Source organism: Marmota monax, unplaced genomic scaffold, assembly GCF_021218885.2.
Source record: "Marmota monax isolate L192 unplaced genomic scaffold, Marmota_monax_Labrador192_F-V1.1 WCK01_AAM20220418_F8-fsc00135, whole genome shotgun sequence".
Taxonomy (NCBI): Eukaryota; Metazoa; Chordata; class Mammalia; order Rodentia; family Sciuridae; genus Marmota; species Marmota monax.
The window spans coordinates 131,256-156,700 of record NW_026694339.1 but is presented as its reverse complement, the minus strand read 5'-3'; the positions used below and the strand labels follow the sequence as shown (position 1 = coordinate 156,700).

The window sequence follows — 25,445 nt, the reverse complement described above, 5'->3', positions numbered from 1 at the left end:
TCATTTCTTTGATGAGCCATTCATCATTTAAAAGAGTACTGTTCAATCTCCATGTGTTTTTGTGGTTTATATATGTTTTCTTGATGTTGATTTCTAATTTTGATCCATTATAATCTAATAAGATACAAGGAATATCAATTTTTTTATATTTGCTAAGACTTGCTTTGTGTCCTAAAATATGGTTTATTTTGGAAAAGACTTCATGAGCTGCTAAGGAGAAAGCATACTCAGCTGTTGTTGGGAGAAATATTCTCCCCAAAATATATGTTTATTAGGTCCATTTGACTTATAGTATCATTTAGGTCAAAAGGTCTTTATTGATATCATTTGTGGATGTACCACAAGTTAAACATTGAGTTTAACTAAAGCAATACTTTTGAAAGTGAAACAATGAAAAAAATTTTTTCAGTTTTTTTTCTTTTTAACAAATGTTCTGGGTCAGTTTACCACCTGGGGAACAAAGGTGTTAAAATATAGCTGTGCTGAACTGAGCCACTTATCTGTACTACATAGTACTTGAAATCAATCCTAAAGTCAAGATATAAAACCCTTTTGAGAGACAAGACCCAATGTGTTTTATAGCTACCTCACTTAGAGGTACTTTTCTTTCCCAAAACAATCAAAACTAAATTTAAAATTTGACTATACATAGGTTTTATTCCTCCTTCTATCTTCAGTTCAAAATACTAGTATCATTGGTAATAAGGTTTATATCTTGTCTGATCTGGATGATGTGGTCCAGGAAGTGGGGTTTGAGAAGGCAGACACTGAATTCATGAAGGAGGAGGTGGCTCTCTTTGTGCTGGGCATATACCAGGACTCATTTCCTCTAGTTCTGCAAATGGAGGGCTCAGAGTTCCTTGATCTTCAGTAAACTGGAGTAAAGGATTAGAATTATAATGGTGAGGAGGGGTGCAGTTACATGTTGGACACAATGTTGAGGTGGGGGAGTGTCTGGAGGAGGATAATTTCATATATGTTGGCATCTAGGCAATGATATATGCGGGGACAGGGGGTTATTGGTGGTGGAGCAGAGGTCACTAGTGAAGGTAGAGCCTGGCTAAATACCAAATGAGGAGTACCTGTAGCCTGGGGAAGATGTGGCACTGGATGGCTTATTGGTGGTTCAGGAGGTAGAAGTGGTAAATAATGTTGCTGTGGAGGCATAATATGGTGAGGATGTGTTTTAGTCAAGTTTTTCACTGCTGTGGCTTAAAAGACCTGACAAGAACAATTTTAGAGGAGGAAAAGTTTTGGGGGTGTCTCACAGTCTCACAGGCCTCTGTCCATAGACAGCCAGCTCCATTTGTCAGGGTTTAGGATAAGGCAGGACAGTATGGCAGAATGTGGTACAGAGAAGCAGTTTATCAGTAAGTAGAGAGAGAAATTCCACTTGCCAAATACAAAATATATACCCCATATATGTAATTTTGTATAACAATGAGGGACTCCCTCCATTACCATGCAATTTCCCTTTTCTCTCCCTTTCCATCCCACCTCATGTATCTGTTTAATGTTAATCTTTTCTTCCTGCTCTTCCTCCCTGCTCTGTTCTTAGTTGCTCTCATTATATCAAAGAAGACATTTGGTATTTGTTTTTTAGGGATTGGCTAGCTTCACTAAGCATAATCTGCTCTAGTGCCATCCATTTCCCTGCAAATTCTATGATTTTGTCATTTTTTAGTGCTGCGTAATACTCCATGGTGTATAAATGCCACATTTTTTTTATCCATTCATCTATTGAAGGGCATCTGGGTTGGTTCCACAGTCTAGCAATTGAGAATTGTGCTGCTATGAACATCGATGTAGCAGTATCCCTGTAGTACGCTCTTTTAAGGTCTTCAGGGAATAGTCCAAGAAGGGCAATAGCTGGGTCAAATGGTGGTTCCATTCCCAGCTTTCCCAGGAATCTCCATACTGCTTTCCAGATTGGCCGCACCAGTTTGCAGTCCCACTAGCAATGTACAAGAGTACCCTTTTCCCCACATCCTCTCCAGCACTTGTTGTTGTTTGACTTCATAATGGCTGCCAATCTTACTGGAGTGAGATGGTATCTTAGGGTGGTTTTGATTTGCATTTCTCTGACTGCTAGAGATGGTGAGCATTTTTTCATGTACTTGTTGATTGATTGTATGTCCTCCTCTGAGAAGTGTCTGTTCAGGTCTTTGGCCCATTTGTTGATTGGGTTATTTGTTTTCTTATTGTTTAATTTTTTGAGTTCTTTGTATACTCTGGATATTAGGGCTCTATCTGAAGTGTGAGGAGTAAAAATTTGTTCCCATGATGTAGGCTCCCTATTTACCTCTTTTATTGTTTCTCTTGCTGAGAGAAAACTTTTCAGTTTAAGTAAGTCCCATTTGTTGATTCTTGTTATCAACTTTTGTGCTATGGGTGTCCTAGGGGAATGGGAAAATAAACAAGGAGAGAAATGAATTACAGTGGATGGGGTAGAGAGAGAAGATGGGAGGGGAGGGAGGGGGGATAGTAGAGGATAGGAAAGGTAGCAGAATACAACAGTTACTAATAGGGCATTATGTAAAAATGTGGGTGTGTAACCGATGTGATTCTGCAATCTGTATTTGGGGTAAAATTGGGAGTTCATAACCAACTTGAATCTAATGTATGAAATATGATATGTCAATAGCTTTATAATGTTTTGAACAACCAATAAAAAAAGAATCTGTTTAAAATTCAAATTTTTAATAGTGACCAATAAAAAGTCCTATTTGTGAAAAAAATATATATATGTAAAAAGGGGCCGTGGGGCTGGGGCTGGGGCTCATCGGGGGAGTATTCGCTTAGCATGCGTGAGGCTCTGGGTTTGATGCTCAGCACCACATTAAAAAAACAATAAAATAAAAATATATATATATATATACCCCAAAGGCATGCTCCCAATGACCCATGTCCTCCAGCCACACTCTACCACTTCAGTAACCAGTTAATCCCTATCAGAGGATTAATTCACAGATTGGGTTAAGGCTCTCATAACCCAATCATTGCTTCTCTAAACCTTCTTGCATTTTTTCACACATGAGCTTTTGGGAGACACCCCACATCCAAACCATAACAGGATGCCATACCTCTGGTTGACCCTGGATAGTCAGGATGATAGTGAGCAGGTACTATGGCAGGAGGTGTGGTTCTATAGCATCTGAATTTGAGTCATCCTGAATAGGGACAGTTATTAAAATGTTGTGTTTTCTTATTGAAATGCAAAAGATTTTCTTACTGACTGAATGAGGTGGAGGTATAAGTTCCAAAAAAGGTATCCAGGAAAATCTTTGATGCTTTCCCAACAGTTTGTTCCTTTTACAGTCATACCATTCTTCTTAATCAAATTATAATTATAATTAAATCCTTGCTGATCATCAGATGGAGCCTTTAAGGCACCCTGTTTATAGTCCTTTGTGTTTGAGATACAAGTTTGACTTTTTTCCCTTGTTTGGAGATAATTCAAATATAGGAATTCATCTGCAAACATCACGACCATCCAATGATTCAGAACTATTAGTACTTTGTAACTCACTGTCAGTGTGATTCACGATTCAGCTCTCACTGTGGGTTTTTCTAAGCCATCTTTTTGAAATCTTTCTCTGATTTTGCTGGAGGAGTGGATTCCAAGGGTGAGTCTCTATGGTGTAGACTTGTAGTATACCAGATGCTTCCCAGCCCCTCTCAGAAAAGGGGAAAACAAGCAATAGCAAACACAGTAGTGATCAACATCAGCATTAGAATAACTGTCCTCTGATGCTTTCTACGGGATATACACCATTAATTACCAAAAGAAATGGTGGGGTTACTATTTAATAACAGCAAAAACAACAAATAACTGTGAACTAGATCTAGTATTAAAGTACAGAGCAGGTGTCAACTATGCCCTCCCCGGTACTAACAACTGCAACAACATGAAAACTGAGGGTAGTAATTATATAAACTAAATTGTTCTTAAATATAGCAAAATTACAGTTAATTAAGAGAAAATAAAATAGTATATGAAGGTAAAATAAAGTTTAAAATATTCAAAAGATACAAAGAGATACAACAGGGACAGGTAACAAGTAATGGCTATAAAAAGCGGGGAGTAAAAAATAAAAGAAAAAGAATAAATAACAAGATAAAGAATTAGCTAATTTGGCTATTGAAGGGGAAAGAGAGGAGAGAAGGAGTAATATGAAAAAAAAAGGGCCAAAACAAAAAGTCAATCCAAAACACATAAACAAACAAAAATAAAACCCCTACTCCTCTAAAGTCAAAACAAGTCAAAATAACAAATAGTTGAGAAAAGAAAAAGTTTTAAGATTTTTTATTTTAAAGAAAAGCTCAGGCTAGGGCTGTAGCTCAGTGGCAGAGCATTTGCCTAGCATGTGCAAGGCACTGGGTTCAATCCTTAGCACCATATAAAATAAAATAAAGGCATTCTGTCCATTTACAACTACAAAAAAAAATCTAAAAAATCTGGGGGTGTAACTCAGCGACAGAGCACTTGCCTAGCAGGTGTAAGGCCCTGGGTCTGAGAGGAGGAGGAAAAGGAGAAGAAGGAGGAAGAGGAAGAAGAGGAGAAATGTGGAGAGTAGATGAGCCCCCAGTCATCAGCTGGTCATCAGCTGATCCTATAGCATCAGCAAAAGCCAAGCCTGGGAAACATTCCTGGGTGCGGCAGAATGTTCCTACCATGTTAATAGTAGGATAGCTGCAAAAAATGAAGCTCTGTAACTTTTTAGTACACAAAGAGCCTCTGACAACTCACAAGCCTTGAACAATTCACAATGCCCCTATACTTTAACTTTCTGATTATGAGACCCTATACAATAAACTTGTGGAGCTAGTTCTGGGTCACTGTTCCTCCATCAAAGAGAAGTGTCTCACCTGGCCCCAGCTTTGCTTAAAAATGTCTTTGTGTTTTCTTTGTGTTTTTCTTCATCTCCAGTCACCCCTACTCAAGATTCCTTTATGGATGCTGCATGGGTCACAGCAAAGAAAGAAGGAAAAAAAGATAAAAATGAAGAGAAAAAAATGAACATATATATGTATGTGTGTTCATGAGCCAAACAACACAGCAAGAACACATATACCCACACATACACACATTTACACTCACATTTGATAGAAAAATGAAGGAAAAATTTTAAAATATGTAAATTTTTAAAGTGAAATAAAATAAATCTTAATGAAAAGTGGAGGGATTTTCACCACTGAGGTGGTCAAACTTATTGACAAGAATAATTTTGATATGCGTATGCCATACTGGGACAAAAAGAGTCCCAACTTTTGTCTCTAACTCTATGATTCTGATATTGAGATCTGGTTCATTTCCTGTGTACCCACCTCCCCTGGAAGCAGTATGAATTCTCACTGCTTGAATCCCTAGCTATAGAACAACTGGAAATTGCACCCCTCCTCTATTCTACCGTCTTTGTCTAATACTATTTATTGAATAATCTATTCATCCTTATTGACTTGAAAGCCATCTTTATCATTCACTAAATTATTTTATGTATCTATATTTATGTATACTATTAGTTCCACTGAATAAGTATTCACATTAATAACCAAGCTATTTTAATTATTATAGCTTTATAACATGCTTATAAAGTATGTGTAAGGCCCTGGGTCTCTTCTTTTTCAAAACTTTCCCAGTCATTCTTGTATGTTTATTTCTACATAAACCTTAGAATCAACATGTTCAGGAAACTTAAGCTCCCTGAACATGCTGTTGGTATTTTAAATTGGATGGTATTAAACCACTGGTTAAATTAGGAATTCTGATGATTTTTATACTGTTGATTCTTCCTATACAAAAACAAGATAAAGCCAGGTGTGGGCTGGGGTTGTGGCACAACAATAGAGCGTTTGCCTAATACATGTGAGTCAGGTGTGATGGAACACGCCTATAACAGTCCCAGATACTCAGAAGGCTGGGGTAGTAGGGTCATTTGAGCCCAGGAGTTTAAGACCAGCTTGGAAATACAGTGAGACCCTCCAATCTCAAAACAAACAAAACAAAAATAAAAATCAGAAACAAGATATAACTTTACATTTTGAAATGTGCTTTGAGCTTTGATTTGTACTTAGTATTTACCTGTGCTTTCTAGCCACATTCAGGCCTATTACAAACCTGTCTCTCATTTAATCTGACTCTGATTTTTCTTTGATATTCTGATATAATCTTGAGTCTGTCTAGTCTCACAATTTGAATCATTTTTAGTTAGTTTTAATCTCTATCATCTGAATTATGATTCTGATATATTAACTGTAAGTTCCTGTTTCAATTCTGCCAAGTGAAAAGGAGAAGGATCATCATCATCAAGCTTTCACTTTTTTAGCTTTAAGATTACATGGAGGGAAAGGCATAAGAAGCACTATCATAAAGCTAGAGAGAAAAACCACAGCTGATGTTATTTTTGTCTATTTGGTTACATTATGTAAAAACATCCCAGGGAAAATAGGGCACTAGTTCCAAAGTTTCACTGATTTCAAAATACTCTTATTCTCCTATAGTAGGTTTCTCAAGTATAAAATAATATATAGAAATTTTCAGTTATCCTCAATGTTATAATACCAAAAACCTAAACAAAAATTTTATCCTATTTTCTGGAAGTCCATTTGTCACCAACAGTTTTACTTGGAATTTTCTTGAGATTTTGTTTCAAATAATGTACTACCCCTGAATATGTTTAGGAAATTTAAAAATTAATTCTGCAATACAGATTAGAATACATTTTAAACAGATGTTAAAAATGCTAATCTGAGGGGGGAAATACTCACCTTTTGCCATTTAAGTTCTTGTGTCTCCACAATAATTTTACCAATCTGCTCTTCATATTTAGTTTCTGCTTCCTAAGTAAAAAAGAAAATGTTACGAAAATTAGAACTTTCAGACATTTAATTTTACCTCTTTTCAGAGAAACAGAAATGGTATCCTCTCACACAATTAGAACAGAGTTGGACAAATTCCAAATTATTTGAACAAATCCATCAGCAAATTGAGGTCACAGATCAATCAAATAACCCAAAATCTGAGCAGAGACAGGCACCGGCAGGGAGGAGCACAATCCCATCATTTGCTTACCTGGGAAACAAGCCACTGAGCACTGGTAAGAAAAGTTAGCTAAAAGTCCTTAATAAATTTCTAACAGCAGAATGTGGGCTACTGTAAGAATATAAATCCCCTGACGGCCTTTGAAATAGGGAGGCTTGTACCTTCTGATAGGCTTTTCTTGAAGAAACCCACTAGGGTGTTACAGGGAAGACTAGGAAGAATCCTGAGAAAGCTTTTTCCTGTGATAATGATTATGGAGGAGAAGAGCAGTCACAAGCTATCATTCCTATTTCCTCTACACACCAAATTTCTTGATCACAAGGACAAGGGGAAGAGAAATGAAAACTACACCCAAGTAAAAAAATGGAAAACATGAGCAGTTAACAAAGAGAACAAACAGTCACTACTGAAAACTACTTAGATAGGCCTGCCTGCCTTATCTCCTTTAAGAAATGAAAGCCTTAATCTACAAGGGGAAGGCCAATAAAGATCATAACCTCAGAGCACCTGTGGAAACCCACTGCAGTTGGGAGGACTGAGAAAACAACATCTGTATCACTAGAGGGGCATAAATGCATGCTAAAGGAAGGATCAGAACACTTGTGAAGGCTTCATTCTGAAAATCATATTACCTAAGAGTGAGGCTTACTGAGAATATAAAAAAAGTCCCCTTCCTCCCACCTGTTGCCACCCACCACCACACTAATAAGTATTAATTTAAAAACATTCAGATGGGGTAGCTGCAATGACAGATTCTCTCTAAACGGAAAACCAAAAGTCAAATGGAGACATACAAAGCCAAGTAGGAAGCAGTCATTTAGAAACACCTTCTGTTTTTTTTTTCAAAATAACGTAATACTCTTGAATTAATCTACATCATAAACATAAGACAGCTCTAGAGAAATCCGAAACTTCTAATGAAAATCTCAACTGCCTGGTTGACTGTTGAAGATGTGCCTCAACAAACACACAGAGCCCTTATGCAAAGACTAGGTAGGTTTTTATTGTTGTTTTATTTTCCTTTTGGCGCTAGGTGTTTAGGAAATCTCTGTCACATCATTACCTGATCATGAAACTAACAGAACAGCAATTTTACTGGCCACACACAAAGACTACAGACTTTACCAATAGTTCAGAAAAGTCACCAAACAAAACATAAGACGGGCTGGGGCTGTAGCTCAGTGGCAGAGCACTTGCCTATCATTCAATCCTCAGCAGCACATAAATAAATAAATAAATAAAGGTGTGCATCTACAACTCTCTCTCTCTCTCTCTCTCTCTCTCTCTCTCTATATATATATATATATATATATATATATATATATATATATATAAATCAAAATTCTAGAAAGGGGGAAGAATTGTTTTTCAGAGTTGATGCATATCTAAAACATAGTTTTCAACAGAAAATCACTAAACATGCAAAGAACTTATATGACCCACACACGGGGAAAAAGTTAACAGAACCTCCCCACAAGGAAGACAAGTCATTGGACTTACTACCCAAAGACTTTAAACCAACTATTCTAAATATGCTCAAGGAACTAACAGAAACGATGTACTAAAATACTAAAGTCATATCATCTCACTCCAGTCAGAATAGCAGCTATTATGCATATAAACAACAATAAGTGTTGGTGAGGATGTGGGGAAAAAGGTACACTCATACATTGCTGGTGGGACTGCAAATTGGTAGAGCCAATATGGAAAGCAGTATGGAGATTCCTTGGAAATCTGGGAATGGAACCACCATTTGACCCAGCTATCCCTCCCTCTCCTCGGTCTATACCCAAAGGACTTAAAAACAGCATACTCCAGGGACACAACCACATCAATGTTTATAGCAGCACAATTCATAATAGCTAAACAGTGGAGCCAACCTAGATGCCCCTCAGTGAATGAAAGGATAAAAAATGTGTGGCATATATACAAGATGGAATTTTACTCAGCAATAAAAGGGAATGAAATCATGGCATTTGCAGGTAAATGGATGACATTGGAGAAGATAATGCTAAGTGAAGTTAGCCAATCTCAAAAAAGCAAATGCCAAGTGTTTCCTCTGATTTAAGGAGGATGATTCATAGTGGGGTAGGGAGGAGGAGCATGGGAGGAATAGATAGGGCAGAGGGGTGGGAGGGAAAGGGAGGGGGCAGGGGGTTAGCAAGGATGGTGGAATATGATAGACATCATTATCCAAAGTACAAAGACATGAATTGGTGTCAACATATATATATATATATATATTTTTTTTAGAGAGAGAGAGAGAGAGAGAATTTTTTAATATTTATTTTTTAGTTTTTGGTGGACACAACATCTTTATTTTATTTTTATGTGGTGCTGAGGATGGAACCTAATGCCCCGCGCATGCCAGGTGAGCGCGCTACCGCTTGAGTCACATCCCCAGCCACAACATACTTTATATACAAACAGAGATATGAAAAATTGTGCTGTATATGTGTAATAAGAATTGTAATGCATTCCGCTGTCATTTATTTTTTTTAAATCAATGAAAAAAAGTAGGTAACAGAATGCTAAAACAGAATTACTAATAAATTTGACAACTCACAGAAATAGACCAATATTTCAAAAACCACCACTTACATGGAATTTCAAGACAATCAAAACTGAGTGTGAAAAAATTATCAAAAGAATGATTGCCTCTTGGGGATAGGAAGTGGAATTTGCCTAAGAAGAGGCATGGGGGAACGTTCTGGGTTTATGGAACATACCTTTTTTTTTTTTTTCTAATACGAAGCCATATTTTATTCCATTTCAGACCCTTAGAAACAATTTAGTAACTTGTTCTTGAAATACATAATACAACAGAACCAGCAATGAACTTGTTTTATTTAATTTGTTTTTATTTATACGTGACAGTAGAACATATTTGACATATCATACTTTTTTTTTTCTTTATTTTATTTTATTTTTGTGGTGCTGGGGATCTAACCCGGGGCCTTGTGCATGGGAGGCGAGCACTCTTCCTTTTTTTTTTTTTCTGTAATTTTTATTGTTGGTTGTTCAAAATGTTACATAGTTCTTGACAAATCATATTTCACACTTTGATTCAAGTGGGTTACGAACTCCCATTTTTACCCCATATACAGATTGCAGCATCACATCGGTTACACATCCACTGTTTCACATATTGCTATACTAGTGTCTGTTGTATTCTGCTGCCTTTCCTATCCTCTACTATCCCCCATCCACTCCCCTCCCATCTTCTCTGTCTACCACATCTACTGTAATTCATTTCTCTCCCTTGTTTTTTTTTTTCCCCTTTCCCCTCACTTCCTCTTGTATGTAATTTTGTATAACCATGAGGGTCTCCTTCCATTTCCATGCAATTTCCCTTCTCTTTCCTTTTCCCTCCCACCTCTCACCCCTGTTTAATGTTAATCTTCTTCTCATGCTCTTCCTCCCAACTCTGTTCTTAGTTACTCTCCTTATATCAAAGAAGACATTTGGCATTTATTTTTTAGGGATTGGCTAGCTTCACTTAGCATAATCTGCTTTAATGCCATCCATTTCCCTGCAAATTCTATGATTTTGTCATTTTTTAATGCAGAGTAATACTCCATTGTGTATAACTGCCACATTTTTTTTATCCATTCGTCTATTGAAGGGCATCTAGGTTGGTTCCACAGTCTTACTATTGTGAACTGTGCTGCTATGAACATCGATGTAGCAGTGTCCCTGTAGCATGCTCTTTTTAGGTCTTTAGGGAATAGACCGAGAAGGGGAATAGCTGGGTCAAATGGTGGTTCCATTCCCAGCTTTCCAAGAAATCTCCATACTGCTTCCCAAATTGGCTGCACCAATTTGCAGTCCCACCAGCAATGTACAAGTGTACCCTTTTCCCCACATCCTCGCCAGCACTTGTTGTTGTTTGACTTCATAATGGCTGCCAATCTTACTGGAGTGAGATGGTATCTTAGGGTGGTTTTGATTTGCATTTCTCTGACTGCTAGAGATGGTGAGCATTTTTTCATGTACTTGTTGATTGACTGTATGTCCTCCTCTGAGAAGTGTCTGTTCAGGTCCTTGGCCCATTTGTTGATTGGGTTGTTTGTTCTCTTATTGTCTAATTTTTTGAGTTCTTTGTATACTCTGGATATTAGGGCTCTATCTGAAGTGTGAGGAGTAAAGATTTGTTCCCAGGGTGTAGGCTCCCTATTTACCTCTCATATTGTTTCTTTTGCTGAGAAAAAACTTTTTAGTTTGAGTAAGTCCCATTTGTTGATTCTAGTTATTAACTCTTGTGCTATGGGTGTCCTGTTGAGGAATTTGGAGCACGACCCAACAGTATGTAGATCGTAGCCAACTTTTTCTTCTATCAGACGACGTGTCTCTGATTTGATATCAAGCTCTTGGATCCATTTTGAGTTAACTTTTGTGCATGGCGAGAGAAAGGGATTCAGTTTCATTTTGTTGCATATGGATTTCCAGTTTTACCAGCACCATTTGTTGAAGATGCTATCCTTCCTCCATTGCATGCTTTTAGCACCTTTATCAAATATAAGATATTTGTAGTTTTGTGGATTGGTTTCTGTGTCCTCTATTCTGTACCATTGGTCCACCTGCCTGTTTTGGTACCAGTACCATGCTGTTTTTGTTACTATTGCTCTGTAGTATAGTTTGAGGTCTGGTATCGCTATACCACCTGATTCACAGTTAGAGTTGCTTTTGCTATTCTGGGTCTTTTATTTTTCCATATGAATTTCATAATTGCTTTATCTATTTTTACAAGAAATGCTGTTGGGATTTTGATTGGCATTGCATTAAACCTATAGAGAACTTTTGGTAATATCACCATTTTGATGATGTTAGTTCTGCCTATCCATGAACAGGGTACATTTTTCCATCTTATAAGATCTTCTTTTATTTCTCTCTTTAGGGTTCTGTAGTTTTCATTGTATAAGTCTTTCACCTCTTTTGTTAGGTTGATTCCCAAGTATTTTATTTTCTTTGACGATATTGTGAATGGAGTGGTTGTCCTCATTTCCATTTCAGAGGATTTGTCGCTGATATACAGGAATGCCTTTGATTTATGCGTGTTGATTTTATAGCCTGCCACTTTGCTGAATTCATTTATTAGCTCTAATAGTTTCTTTGTAGAGCCTTTTGGGTCTGCTAGGTATAGAATCATGTCACCTGCAAATAGTGATAATTTAAGTTCTTCTTTTCCTATTTTTATGCCTTTAATTTCTTTCGTCTGTCTAATTGCTCTGGCCAGTGTTTCGAGACTATGTTGAACAGAAGTGGTGAGAGAGGGCATCCCTGTCTTGTTCCAGATTTTAGAGGGAATGCCTTCAATTTTTCTCCATTCAGAATGATGCTAGCCTGAGGCTTAGCATAGATTGCTTTTACAATATTGAGGTATGTTCCTGTTATCCCTAGTTTTTCTAGAGTTTTGAACATAAAGGGATGCTGTACTTTGTCGAATGCTTTTTCTGCATCTATCGAGATGATCATTTGGTTCTTATTTTTAAGTCTATTGATGTGGTGAATAACATTTATTGATTTCCGTATATTGAACCAGCCTTGCATCCCAGGGATGAATCCTACTTGGTCATGGTGCACAATTTTTTTGATATGTTTTTATATCTAATTCACCAGAATTTTATTGAGGATTTTTGCATCTAGGTTCATTAGAGATATTGGTCTGAGTTTTCTTTCTTTGAAGTGTCTTTGTCTGGTTTAGGAATCAGGGTGATGTTGGCCTCATAGAATGAATTTGGAAGTTCTCCCTCTTTTTCTATTTCCTGAAATAGCTGGAAAAGTATTGGTATTAGTTCTTCTTTAAAGGTTTTGTAAAACTCTGCTGTATACCCATCTGGTCCTGGGCTTTTCTTAGTTGGTAGTCTTTTCATGGTTTCTTCTATTTCCTCAATTGATATTCATCTGTTTAGGTTGTCTATATCCTCCTGACTCAATCTGGGCAGATCATATGACTTAAGAAATTTATCTATGCCTTCACTATCTTCTATTTTATTGGAGTATAAGGATTCAAAATAATTTCTGATTATCTTCTGTATTTCTGAAGTGTCTGTTGTGATATTGCCTTTTTCCTCCCGTATGCTAGTAATTTGAGTTCTCTCTCTTCTTCTCTTCACTAGCATCGCTAAGGGTCTGTCGATTTTGTTTATTTTTTCAAAGAACCAACTTTTAGTTTTGTCAATTTTTTCAATTGTTTCTTTTGTTTCGATTTCATTAATTTCAGCTCTGATTTTAATTATTTCTTGCCTTCTACTTCTTTTGCTGTTGTTTTGCTCTTCTTTTTCAAGGATTTTGAGATGAAGTATGAGATCATTTATTTGTTGGTTTTTTCTTTTTAAGGAATGAACTCCAAGCAATGAATTTTCCTCTTAGAACTGCTTTCAATGTGTCCCATAGATTCCGATATGTTGTGTCTGTGTTTTCATTTATCTCTAAGAATTTTTTAATTTCCTTCTTGATGTCTTCTATAACCCATTGATCATTCAGTAACCTATTGTTCATTCTCCAAGTGATGTATGCTTTTTCCTTCCTTCTTTTATCGTTGATTTTCAGTTTCATTCCATTATGATCAGATAAGATGCATGGTATTATCTCTACTCCTTTATATTGTCTAAGAGTTGCCCTGTGACATAATATATGATCTATTTTTGAGAAGGATCCATGTGCTGCTGAGAAAAAAGTGTAACTGCTTGATGTTGGGTGGTATACTCTATATATGTCAATTAGGTCTAGGTTATTAATAGTGTTATTGAGTTCTATAGTTTCCTTATTCAACTTTTGTTTGGAAGATCTGTCCAGTGGCGAGAGAGGTGTGTTGAAGTCTCCCATGATTATGGTGTGGTGGTCTATTAGACTCTTGAACTTGAGAAGAGTTTGTTTGACAAACATAGCTGCACCATTGTTTGGGGCATAAATATTTATGATTGTTATGTCTTGTTGGTGTATGGTTCCCTTAAGCAGTATGTAGTGTCCCTCTTTATCCCTTTTGATTAACTTTGGCTTGAAATCTATTTTATTTGATATGAGTATGGACACTCCTGCTTGATTCCGAAGTCCATATGAGTGATATGATTTTTCCCAACCTTTCACCTTCAGCCTATGTATGTCTTTTCCTATCAAATGCGTCTCCTGTAGGCAGCATATTGTTGGGTCTTGTTTTGTGATCCATTCTACTAGCCTGTGTCTCTTAATTGGTGAGTTTAAGCCATTAACATTTAGGGTTATTATTGAGATATGGGTTGTTCTTCCAGCCATATTTGTTTATTTCTGTTACTAAACATGGTTTGTTTTCCTCTTTGATTATTTCCCCCCCCCCTTTACTGTCCTACCTCCCACTGTTGGTTTTCATTGTTATTTTCCATTTCCTCTTCCTGTAATGCTTTGGCGAGGATGTTTTGAAGAGATGGTTTTCTAGCTGCGAATTCTTTAAACTTTTGTTTATCATGGAAGGTTTTAATTTCATCTTCCATCCTGAACCTTAATTTCGCTGGATACACAATTCTTGGTTGGAACCCATTTTATTTCAGTGTTTGAAATATGTTATTCCAGGATCTTCTAGCTTTCAGAGTCTGTGTTGAAAGATCAGCTCTTATCCTGATTGGCTTACCCCTAAATGTGATCTGCTTCCTTTCTCTTGTAGCTTTTAAAATTCTCTCCTTATTCTGTATGTTGGGCATCTTCATTATAATGTGTCTAGGTGTGGATCTCTTATGATTTTGCACATTCGGCGTCCTGTAGGATTCTAGAATTTGGGATTCTGTCTCATTCTTCAAGTCTGGGAAGTTTTCTCGTATTATTTCTTTTCTTTTTTTTTTTTAATTTTTTATTGTGGGTTGTTCAAAACATTACAAATTTCTTGACATATCATATTCCACACTTTGATTCAAGTGGGTTATGAACTCCCACCTTCACCCCATACACAGATTGCAGAATCACATCAGTTACACATCCATTGATTTACAAATTGCCATACTAGTGTCTGTTGTGCTCCGCTGCCTTTCCCATCCTCCACCCTCCCCCCTCCCCACCTCTCCCTTCCCCTCCCCTCCTCTCTCTCTACCTCCTCCACTGTATAACCCTGAGGGTCTCCTTCCATTACCATGCAATTTCCCTTCTCTCTCCCTTTCCCTCCCACCTCTCATCCCTGCTAAATGTTAATCTTCTTCTCCTGCTCTTCGTCCCTACTCTGTTCTTAGTTACTCTCCTTATATCAAAGAAGACATTTGGCATTTGTTTCTTAGGGATTGGCTAGCTTCACTTAGCATAATCTGCTCTAATGCCATCCATTTCCCTGTAAATTCTATGATTTTGTCATTTTTTAATGCAGAGTAATACTCCATTGTGTATAAATGCCACATTTTTTTTATCCATTCGTCTATTGAAGGGCATCTAGGTTGGTTCCACAGTCTTGCTATTGTGAACTGTGCTGCTATGAACATCGATGTAGCAGTGTCCCTGTAGCATGCTCTTTTTAGGTCTTTAGGGAATAGACCGAGAAGGGGAATAGCTGGGTCAAATGGTGGCTCCATTCCCAGCTTTCCAAGAAATCTCCATACTGCTTTCCAAATTGGCTGCACCAACCTGCAGTCCCACCAGCAATGTACAAGTGTACCCTTTTCCCCACATCCTCGCCAGCACTTGTTGTTGTTTGACTTCCTAATGCCTGCCAATCTTACTGGAGTAAGATGGTATCTTAGGGTGGTTTTGATTTGCATTTCTCTGACAGCTAGAGATGGTGAGCATTTTTTCATGTACTTGTTGATTGACTGTATGTCCTCCTCTGAGAAGTGTCTGTTCAGGTCCTTCGCCCATTTGTTGATTGGGTTGTTTGTTCTCTTATTGTCTAATTTTTTGAGTTCTTTGTATACTCTGGATATTAGGGCTCTATCTGAAGTGTGAGGAGTAAAGATTTGTTCCCAGGGTGTAGGCTCCCTATTTACCTCTCTTATTGTTTCTTTTGCTGAGAAAAAACTTTTTAGTTTGAGTAAGTCCCATTTGTTGATTCTAGTTATTAACTTTTGTGCTATGGGTGTCCTATTGAGGAATTTGGAGCCCGACCCCACCGACTATAGATCGTAGCCAACTTTTTCTTCTATCAGACGGCGTGTCTCTGATTTGATATCAAGCTCCTTGATCCATTTTGAATTCACTTTTGTGCATGGCGAGAGAAAGGGATTCAGTTTCATTTTGTTGCATATGGATTTCCAGTTTTCCCAGCACCATTTGTTGAAGATGCTATCCTTCCTCCATTGCATGCTTTTAGCACCTTTATCAAATATAAGATATTTGTAGTTTTGTGGATTGGTTTCTGTGTCCTCTATTCTCTACCATTGGTCCACCTGCCTGTTTTGGTACCAGTACCATGCTGTTTTTGTTACTATTGCTCTGTAGTATAGTTTGAAGTCTGGTATCGCTATACCGCCTGATTCACACTTCTTGCTTAGCATTGTTTTTGCTATTCTGGGTCTTTTATTTTTCCATATGAATTTCATGATTGCTTTCTCTATTTCTACAAGAAATGCCGTTGGGATTTTGATTGGCATTGCATTAAACCTATAGAGAACTTTTGGTAATATCGCCATTTTGATGATGTTAGTTCTGCCTATCCATGAACAGGGTATATTTTTCCATCTTCTAAGATCTTCTTCTATTTCTCTCTTTAGGGTTCTGTAGTTTTCATTGTATAAGTCTTTCAACTCTTTTGTTAGGTTGATTCCCAAGTATTTTTTTTTTTCAAGATATTTTGAATGGAGTGGTTGTCCTCATTTCCATTTCAGAGGATTTGTTGCTGATATACAGGAATGCCTTTGATTTATGCGTGTTGATTTTATATCCTGCCACTTTGCTGAATTCATTTATTAGCTCTAATAGTTTCTTTGTAGAGCCTTTTGGGTCTGCTAGGTATAGAATCATATCATCTGCAAAGAGTGATAATTTAAGTTCTTCTTTTCCTATTTTTATGCCTTTAATTTCTTTCGTCTGTCTAATTGCTCCGGCCAGTGTTTCGAGAACTATGTTGAAGAGAAGTGGAGAGAGAGGGCATCCCTGTCTTGTTCCAGATTTTAGAGGGAATGCCTTCAGTTTTTCTCCATTCAGAATGATGCTAGCCTGAGGCTTAGCATTGATTGCTTTTACAATATTGAGGTATGTTCCTGTTATCCCTAGTTTTTCTAGAGTTTTGAACATAAAGGGATGCTGTACTTTGTCGAATGCTTTTTCCGCATCTATCAAGATGATCATATGGTTCTTATTTTTAAGTCTATTGATGTGGTGAATAACATTTATTGATTTCCGTATATTGAACCAGCCTTGCATCCCAGGGATGAATCCTACTTGATCATGGTGTACAATTTTTTTGATATGTTTTTATATCTAATTCGCCAGAATTTTATTGAAGATTTTTGCATCTAGGTTCATTAGAGATATTGGTCCGTAGTTTTCTTTCTTTGAAGTGTCTTTGTCTGGTTTAGGTATCAGGGTGATGTTGGCCTCATAGAATGAATTTGGAAGTTCTCCCTCCTTTTCTATTTCCTGAAGTAGCTTCAAAAGTATTGGTATTAGTTCTTCTTTAAAGGTTTTGTAAAATTCTGCTGTATACCCATCCGGACCTGGGCTTTTCTTAGTTGGTAGTCTTTTTATGGTTTCTTCTATTTCCTCAATTGATATTGGTCTGTTTAGGTTTTCTATATCCTCCTGACTCAATCTGGGCAGATCATATGACTTAAGAAATTTATCTATGCCTTCACTATCTTCTAATTTATTGGAGTATAAGGATTCAAAATAGTTTTTGATTATCTTCTGTATTTCTGAAGTGTCTGTTGTGATATTGCCTTTTTCCTCCCGTATGCTAGTAATTTGAGTTCTCTCTCTTCTTCTCTTCACTAGCATCGCTAAGGGTCTGTCGATTTTGTTTATTTTTTCAAAGAACCAACTTTTAGTTTTGTCAATTTTTTCAATTGTTTCTTTTGTTTCGATTTCATTAATTTCAGCTCTGATTTTAATTATTTCTTGCCTTCTACTTCTTTTGCTGTTGTTTTGCTCTTCTTTTTCAAGGATTTTGAGATGAAGTATGAGATCATTTATTTGTTGGTTTTTTCTTTTTAAGGAATGAACTCCAAGCAATGAATTTTCCTCTTAGAACTGCTTTCAATGTGTCCCATAGATTCCGATATGTTGTGTCTGTGTTTTCATTTATCTCTAAGAATTTTTTAATTTCCTTCTTGATGTCTTCTATAACCCATTGATCATTCAGTAACCTATTGTTCATTCTCCAAGTGATGTATGCTTTTTCCTTCCTTCTTTTATCGTTGATTTTCAGTTTCATTCCATTATGATCAGATAAGATGCATGGTATTATCTCTACTCCTTTATATTGTCTAAGAGTTGCCCTGTGACATAATATATGATCTATTTTTGAGAAGGATCCATGTGCTGCTGAGAAAAAAGTGTAACTGCTTGATGTTGGGTGGTATACTCTATATATGTCAATTAGGTCTAGGTTATTAATAGTGTTATTGAGTTCTATAGTTTCCTTATTCAACTTTTGTTTGGAAGATCTGTCCAGTGGCGAGAGAGGTGTGTTGAAGTCTCCCATGATTATGGTGTGGTGGTCTATTAGACTCTTGAACTTGAGAAGAGTTTGTTTGACAAACATAGCTGCACCATTGTTTGGGGCATAAATATTTATGATTGTTATGTCTTGTTGGTGTATGGTTCCCTTAAGCAGTATGTAGTGTCCCTCTTTATCTCTTTTGATTAACTTTGGCTTGAAATCTATTTTATTTGATATGAGTATGGACACGCCTGCTTGTTTCCGAAGTCCATATGAGTGATATGATTTTTCCCAACCTTTCACCTTCAGCCTATGTATGTCTTTTCCTATCAAATGCGTCTCCTGTAGGCAGCATATTGTTGGGTCTTGTTTTGTGATCCATTCTACTAGCCTGTGTCTCTTAATTGGTGAGTTTAAGCCATTAACATTTAGGGTTATTACTGAGATATGGGTTGTTCTTCCAGCCATATTTGTTTATTTCTGTTACTAAACATGGTTTGTTTTCCTCTTTGATTGTTTCCCCCCCCCTTTACTGTCCTACCTCCCACTGTTGGTTTTCATTGTTATTTTCCATTTCCTCTTCCTGTAATACTTTGGCTAGGATGTTTTGAAGAGATGGTTTTCTAGCTGCGAATTCTTTAAACTTTTGTTTATCGTGGAAGGTTTTAATTTCATTCTCCATCCTGAAGCTTAATTTCGCTGGATACACAATTCTTGGTTGGAACCCATTTTATTTCAGTGTTTGAAATATGTTATTCCAGGATCTTCTAGCTTTCAGAGTCTGTGTTGAAAGATCAGCTCTTATCCTGATTGGCTTACCCCTAAATGTAATCTGCTTCCTTTCTCTTGTAGCTTTTAAAATTCTCTCCTTATTCTGTATGTTGGGCATCTTCATTATAATGTGTCTAGGTGTGGATCTCTTATGATTTTGCACATTCGGCGTCCTGGAGGCTTCTAGGATTTGGGATTCTGTCTCATTCTTCAAGTCTGGGAAGTTTTCTTGTATTATTTCATTGAATAGACTGCTCATTCCTTTGGTTTGGAGCGCTGTACCTTCCTGTATCCCAATGACTCTTAAGTTTGGTCTCTTAATGTTATCCCATATTTCTTGGATGTTCTGCTCATGGTTTCTTAACACTCTTGCTGAGCTGTCTATGTTCTTTTCCAGTTGAAATACTTTGTCTTCATTGTCTGATGTTCTATCTTCTAAGTGTTCTACTCTGCTGGTAGTATTCTCCATTGAGTTTTTAAGTTGGTATATTGCTTCCTGCATTTCTAGGATTTCTGATTGCTTGTTTTTTATAACCTCTATCTCCCTGTATAGTTGATCCTTTGCTTCCTGGATTTGTTTGCGTAATTCGTTGTCGAAGTGATCTTTCATTGTCTGATTTTGCTGTTTAATGTCTTCCTTGATACTCCAGATCATCTGAAGCATGTATATCCTGAATTCTTTATCTGACATTCCATCTGCTGCAGCTGTTACCTCTTCTAAAGTTGCGTTGACCTGCATTGCTTGTGGTCCTTTCTTTCCTTGTCTTTTCATACTGCTTGCGTATCTTTCCTGCAGGTGCGGGCGGCGGCTCTGCTCTCTCCTTATTCCAATTGGGGTGTCGTGGCTACCACACCGGCAGGTCACTGGGCCTGTTCTGGGAGCTGGCGGCGGCTCTGTTCTGCCCCTACTCCAATTGGGGTGACGAGTGCACCACGCCGGCAGGCCACCGGGCCTGATCCGCCAGTCGGTTGCAGGTTTGCCTACCCTGCAGGCGCGAGCGGCGGCTCTACTCTGCCCCTACTCCAAATGGGGTGACGTGTCTGTCGTACCGGCAGGCCACTGGGCCTGTCCCGCTGATCGGTCGCAGATCTGCCCACCTTTCGGGCACGGGTGGAGGCTCTGCTCTGCCCCTACTCCAATTGGGGTGTCGTGACTACCACGCCTGCAGGACGCTGGGCCTGTTCCTGGCACGGGCGGCGACTCTGCTCTGCCCCTACTCCAATTAGGGTGGTGTGTGTACCACGCCGGCAGGCTCCTGGGCCTGATCCGCTGGTCTGTTGCAGGTCTGCCTACCTTGGAGGCGCGGGCGGTGGATCTGCCCTGCCCCTCCTACCACGCCTGCGGACCCCTGGGCCTGATCTGCAGGTTGGTCACAGGTCTGCTCACCCTGCGGGCACGGGTGGCGGTTCCGCTCCGCCCCCACTCCAATTGGGGTCACGTGGCCACCAAACCGGCAGGGCCTGATCCGGGCGTGGGAGAAGGATCTGCTCTGCCCCTACTCCAGTTGGGGTGATGTGTGTACCACACTGGCAGGCCACTGGGCCTGACCCGCCAGGCTGTCACAGGTCTGTTTACCTTGCAAGCGTGAACTGCGGCTCTGCCCTGCCCCTCCTACCACGCCCATGTACCACTGGGTCGCGGGTCTGCCCACCTTGCGGGTGCGGGTGGCGGCTCCGCTCCGCCCCCTCTCCAATTGGGGTCACGCGGTCACCACGCTGGCGAGCCGCTGGGCCTGCTCCGGGCGCTGGCGGCGGCCCGGCTCCTCCCCTCTGACTCGACAACAAATTGAGGAGACTCGGGTGACTGTGCCTCACCCCCCCTACCAGGAGACCAACTGTTTCTGTCGCCGCTGGTATTGATGAAGTTCTCTCCTCCGCCGCTTTCTGATGACATCAGATCTCTGCCATGTTGGTATCCTATGCGAATGGCAGCATTTCGTTCCCCTTGCCGGGCAACCAAAGCAACGGGTGAGTCCTGACCGGCCCTCAGCAGGACCCGGACCGAGAAGCAGTTTCCGCGGGCTCCTAGCCCCGGGCCAGGGAAGTTCCGGGAGCTGGAACTCGGCCGCTCCGTGCTCAGTGTAAGCTCCTATAAGTGTAAGCTCCAAGAAGCAGTCCCCGCGGGCTCAGTTCCGGGAGCCAGAATTCGGCCGCTTAGTGCTTGGTGTATGCTCTGATAGGAGCAGGGTCCAAGAAGCAGCCTCCGCAGGCTCCGCAGCCCTGGGCCAGGGCGGTTCCGGGACGGTTCCGGGAGCCGGAACTCGGCCGCCCCGCGCTTGGTGTTCGCTCCGATAAGATCAGGTTCTAAGAAGCACCCAAGCACTGAACCCTAGCAATCTGTCTGCAAGCCGCAGGCGAATTGCAGCCTGAAATTACCTGTTCTATGGCTGAATGAGCTGCGGTCAGTCGAAAACAGGGATGGTGACGTCAGCTTTCCAACATGGTGGCTGCTGGCCTCCTCTGTGGTCTGACCGGTGTGGAGAACCGAGATGGACCGCTTCCTTCCCCCGTCTCGAACCCAGAATTCAGCCCTGAGTACGGTGCTTGCGCGGCTGGCAGAAACTGCAGCGCTGTATCCCTGCGTCGCTATCTCCTCGTTTCCCAGCGCACGCTGCAGACTCTAGCCGCGGGGCGGTTTGCTGAATAAGCAGTGTTACCCTCCGTGCGACAAACCTCTCGCGTTTGAGTCCCCGTAGCCGATCCTCGTGCGATGGAAATCCTTGCTCCAGGTTCCGGAGCACCCCACTATTGCTGGAAATTCCTAACAAGATATCCTTTAGCCGTCCTGACTTGTCATACTCCCACACAGTGAAGCAGCACACGGGGGCAATGCACTCCCCTCGCCGCCATCTTCCTTCCCCTCCTATTATTCATATTCTTCATAATTGTCATTATGACTAGAGTGAGATAAAATCTTAATGTAGTTTTGATTTGCACTTCCCTGATTGCTAGAGATGTTGAACATTTTTTCATATATTTGTTGATAATTTGTGTTTCTTTTTCATAAATTTCTGTTTATTTCTTTTGCTCTTTAATTGATTGGGTTATTTGGGTTTTGAGTTTGTTTGTTTGCATTGAGATTTTATACTTCTTTTTTTCTCACATTTTTATTGGTACATTATAGTTGTACATACTGATGGGATTTGTTGTTACATATTAGTACATGCACACAATTGAGTTCTCTATACATTCAGAGGATGAGCTGGCAAAAAATTTCTCCCATTCTGTAAATTCTCTCTTCACTCTCTTAATGGTTTCCTTTGCTGTGCAGAAGCTTTTTAATTTTATGACATCCCACTTATTGTTTCTTAGTTTTATTTCTTGAACTTTAGGGGTCTTTTGAGAAAGTCAGTGCCTGCATCTATATAATGGAGCATTGGCCCTATATTTTCTTCTAGCGTTTTAAGGTGTCTAGTTTAATTCCTAAGTTATTTTGTTTGTTTGTTTTGGTTGTTGATAGACCTTTGTTTTATTCATTTATTTTTATGTGGTGCTGAGGATCGAATCTAGTGTCTCTCACATGCTAGGCAAGCACTCTACCACTAAGCTACAACCCAAGCCCTAATTCCTAAGTTTTCGATCCATTTTGACTTGACTTTTGTGCAGGGCAAAAGATAGTGATCTAAAGTTCACTTTCTACATATAGATATCCAGTTTTCCCAGCACCACTTGTTTAAAATGCTGTCTTTTCTCCCAACACATGTTTTTGGCACCTTTGTCAAAACAAATGGTTTATAATGGTCAAAATAAATGGTTGTAAGCATGTAGCTTTGTCTCTGTGTCTTCTATTCTATCCCATTGGTCTTCATGTCTACTTAGATGTCAACACTATGCTGCTTTTGTTACTATAGCTCTATAGCTTTGTTACTATAGCTCTATAATTTGTAGGATAACCTTACATCCCTGGGATGCAGCCCACTTTGTCATAGTGTAATATGTTTTTGAATGCAGTTTGCTAATATTTTATTAAAGATTTCTGTATCTATGTTCATTGGGAAGAGAGGTCTGTAGTTTTCTTTCCTAGATATGTCTTTATCTGGTTTTGGTATCACGGTTATACCAGCTTCATAGAATCTATTTTGGAGTGTTCCTTCCCTTTTGCTTTCATGGAATAATTTGATAAAAATTATAATAGTTCTTCTTTAAAGGTGTGGTAGAACTCAGCTGATAATCCATCTGGACCTGGGCTTCTCTTTGTTGGTAGACTTTTAATTGCTTTTTCATTACTTGATATTTGTTTAGGTTTTTATTTTCCTGGTTCAATTTGGGAAGGTGATATGTGTCTAGAAATTTATCCATGTTTTCAGATTTTGTAGTTTATTGTACTATAAAGTTTCAAAATAATTCCCATGATCCTCTGGATTTCAGAAGTATCTGTGATGATTTCTCTCCTTTTTCATCTCTAATTTTGTTGATTTGAGTCCTCTCTTTCTTTTGGTTAGACTGGCTAGGGGTTTATCAATCTTATTTATCTTTTCAAAGAACCAACTCTATGTTGCACTGATCCAGTGTATTGTTTTTTTATTCTCAATTTCATTAATTCTGTCATGATTCTCATGCTTTTCACTTCCTACCAACTTTGAGGTTAGTTCTTTTTTGAGGACTTGTGGTGGAACATGAGCTTATTTATTTGGATATCTACTTTTTTGATGTAGGTATTCAATGCAATAAATTTTTCCTCTTAGTACTGCTTCCATACTGTCTCAGGGATTTTGATAGTTTTATCATTGTTTTCATTTGTTTCTAAGAATTTCTTGATTTCTTCTCTCATTTCATCTTGTATATATTCTTCACTTAAGAGTATTGTTGAATCTTCATGTGTTTATATGGTTTCTATTATTTTTCCTGTTGTTAATTTCTAGTTTCATTCCATTGTGGGCCTATAGGAGGCATGGGATTATATCTTTTTGTTTTGTTTTGTTTTTTTTTTGTTATTTGCTAAGACTTTCATTGTCACCTAGAATATGGTCATTTTGGAGAAGGTTCCATGGGCTGCTGACAATAAGGTAATTCAGCTGTTTTATGGTGAAATGTTCTATATGTCTATTTGGTCCATTTGATATATAGTATTATTTAGGTTGAATATATCTTTACTGATTTTATGCTTTGATGATCTGTTTATTGGTGACAGGGGTATGTTGAAGTCACCCAGTATTATTATATTGGGGTCTATCTGGAATTTAATGTCAAGAAGTATTTTTTAATGTAATTGGCTGCACTGCCATTTGGAGCACATATATTTACTATTGTTATATCTTCTTGGTGGAATGTTTCCTTTATCAGGATATAATCACCTTGTCTCTTTTGGTAAATTTTTGTTTGAAATCAACTCTTTCAAATATGAGAATAGCAACTTCAGCTTGTTTATGGACTCTGCATGAAATATTTTTCCATTCTTTTACCTTTAGTCTGTGTCTGCCTATGATATGAGTCTCTTACAGACAGCATAAAATTGGATCTTTTTTTTTTTTTGATCCATTCTGCTAATCTATGTCTTTTAATTGGGAGTTGAGACCATTTATATTCAGCATTATTACGGATATGTGTTTGTGGTTTACTTCCATTTTGATTTTCTGTTTTGTTTAATTCTATCTTGATTCTTATTTAGAGATAATCAATCTTCTATTGCTCTTCATCTATTTGGAAGTTTTGAAATTTGTTTTTGGGTTCCGCTGTATGCAGTTTATCTTTTAGTTTATCCTTGTCATGGAAAGTTACTTACCCATCAAATACGAAGGAGAGCTTTTCTGGGTATAGCAATCCTGGTTTGCAACTGTTTTCTTTTAGAGCTTGGAATATCTCATTCCAAGCCCTCCTTGCTTTTAGTGTCTGATTTGAGTCAGATATGAATCTTATTGGTTTGCCTCTAAATATGATATGTTTCTCTCTTGCAGTTTTCATCTTCTGTATTTGTTCTCTTGATTCATTCCTTCAATCATCTTTTAAATCACTGAACATTTTAATTATCAGTTTTTATAATCAATTTTTTTATAATTTTTAATATTTTTTCCTTATTTTCTTTGTTAGACATTTTGATTATGATGTGCCTTGGAGAACTTCTCTTCTGATTAGGTCTATACA

General features: G+C 38.5%; 1 protein-coding gene across 1 annotated transcript in view; it reads right to left on the bottom strand.

Annotated features, from left to right (window-relative positions):
• The window catches only part of Ccdc73 (coiled-coil domain containing 73), a 132,794-nt gene that overhangs the window by 96,600 nt on the left and 10,749 nt on the right, over window positions 1–25,445 (bottom strand). Inside the window, exon 2 of the mRNA XM_046467528.2 lies at window positions 6,769–6,840. Within this exon, the coding sequence (XP_046323484.1) occupies window positions 6,769–6,840 (72 nt within the window). The remainder of the gene's footprint in view (window positions 1–6,768; window positions 6,841–25,445) is intronic.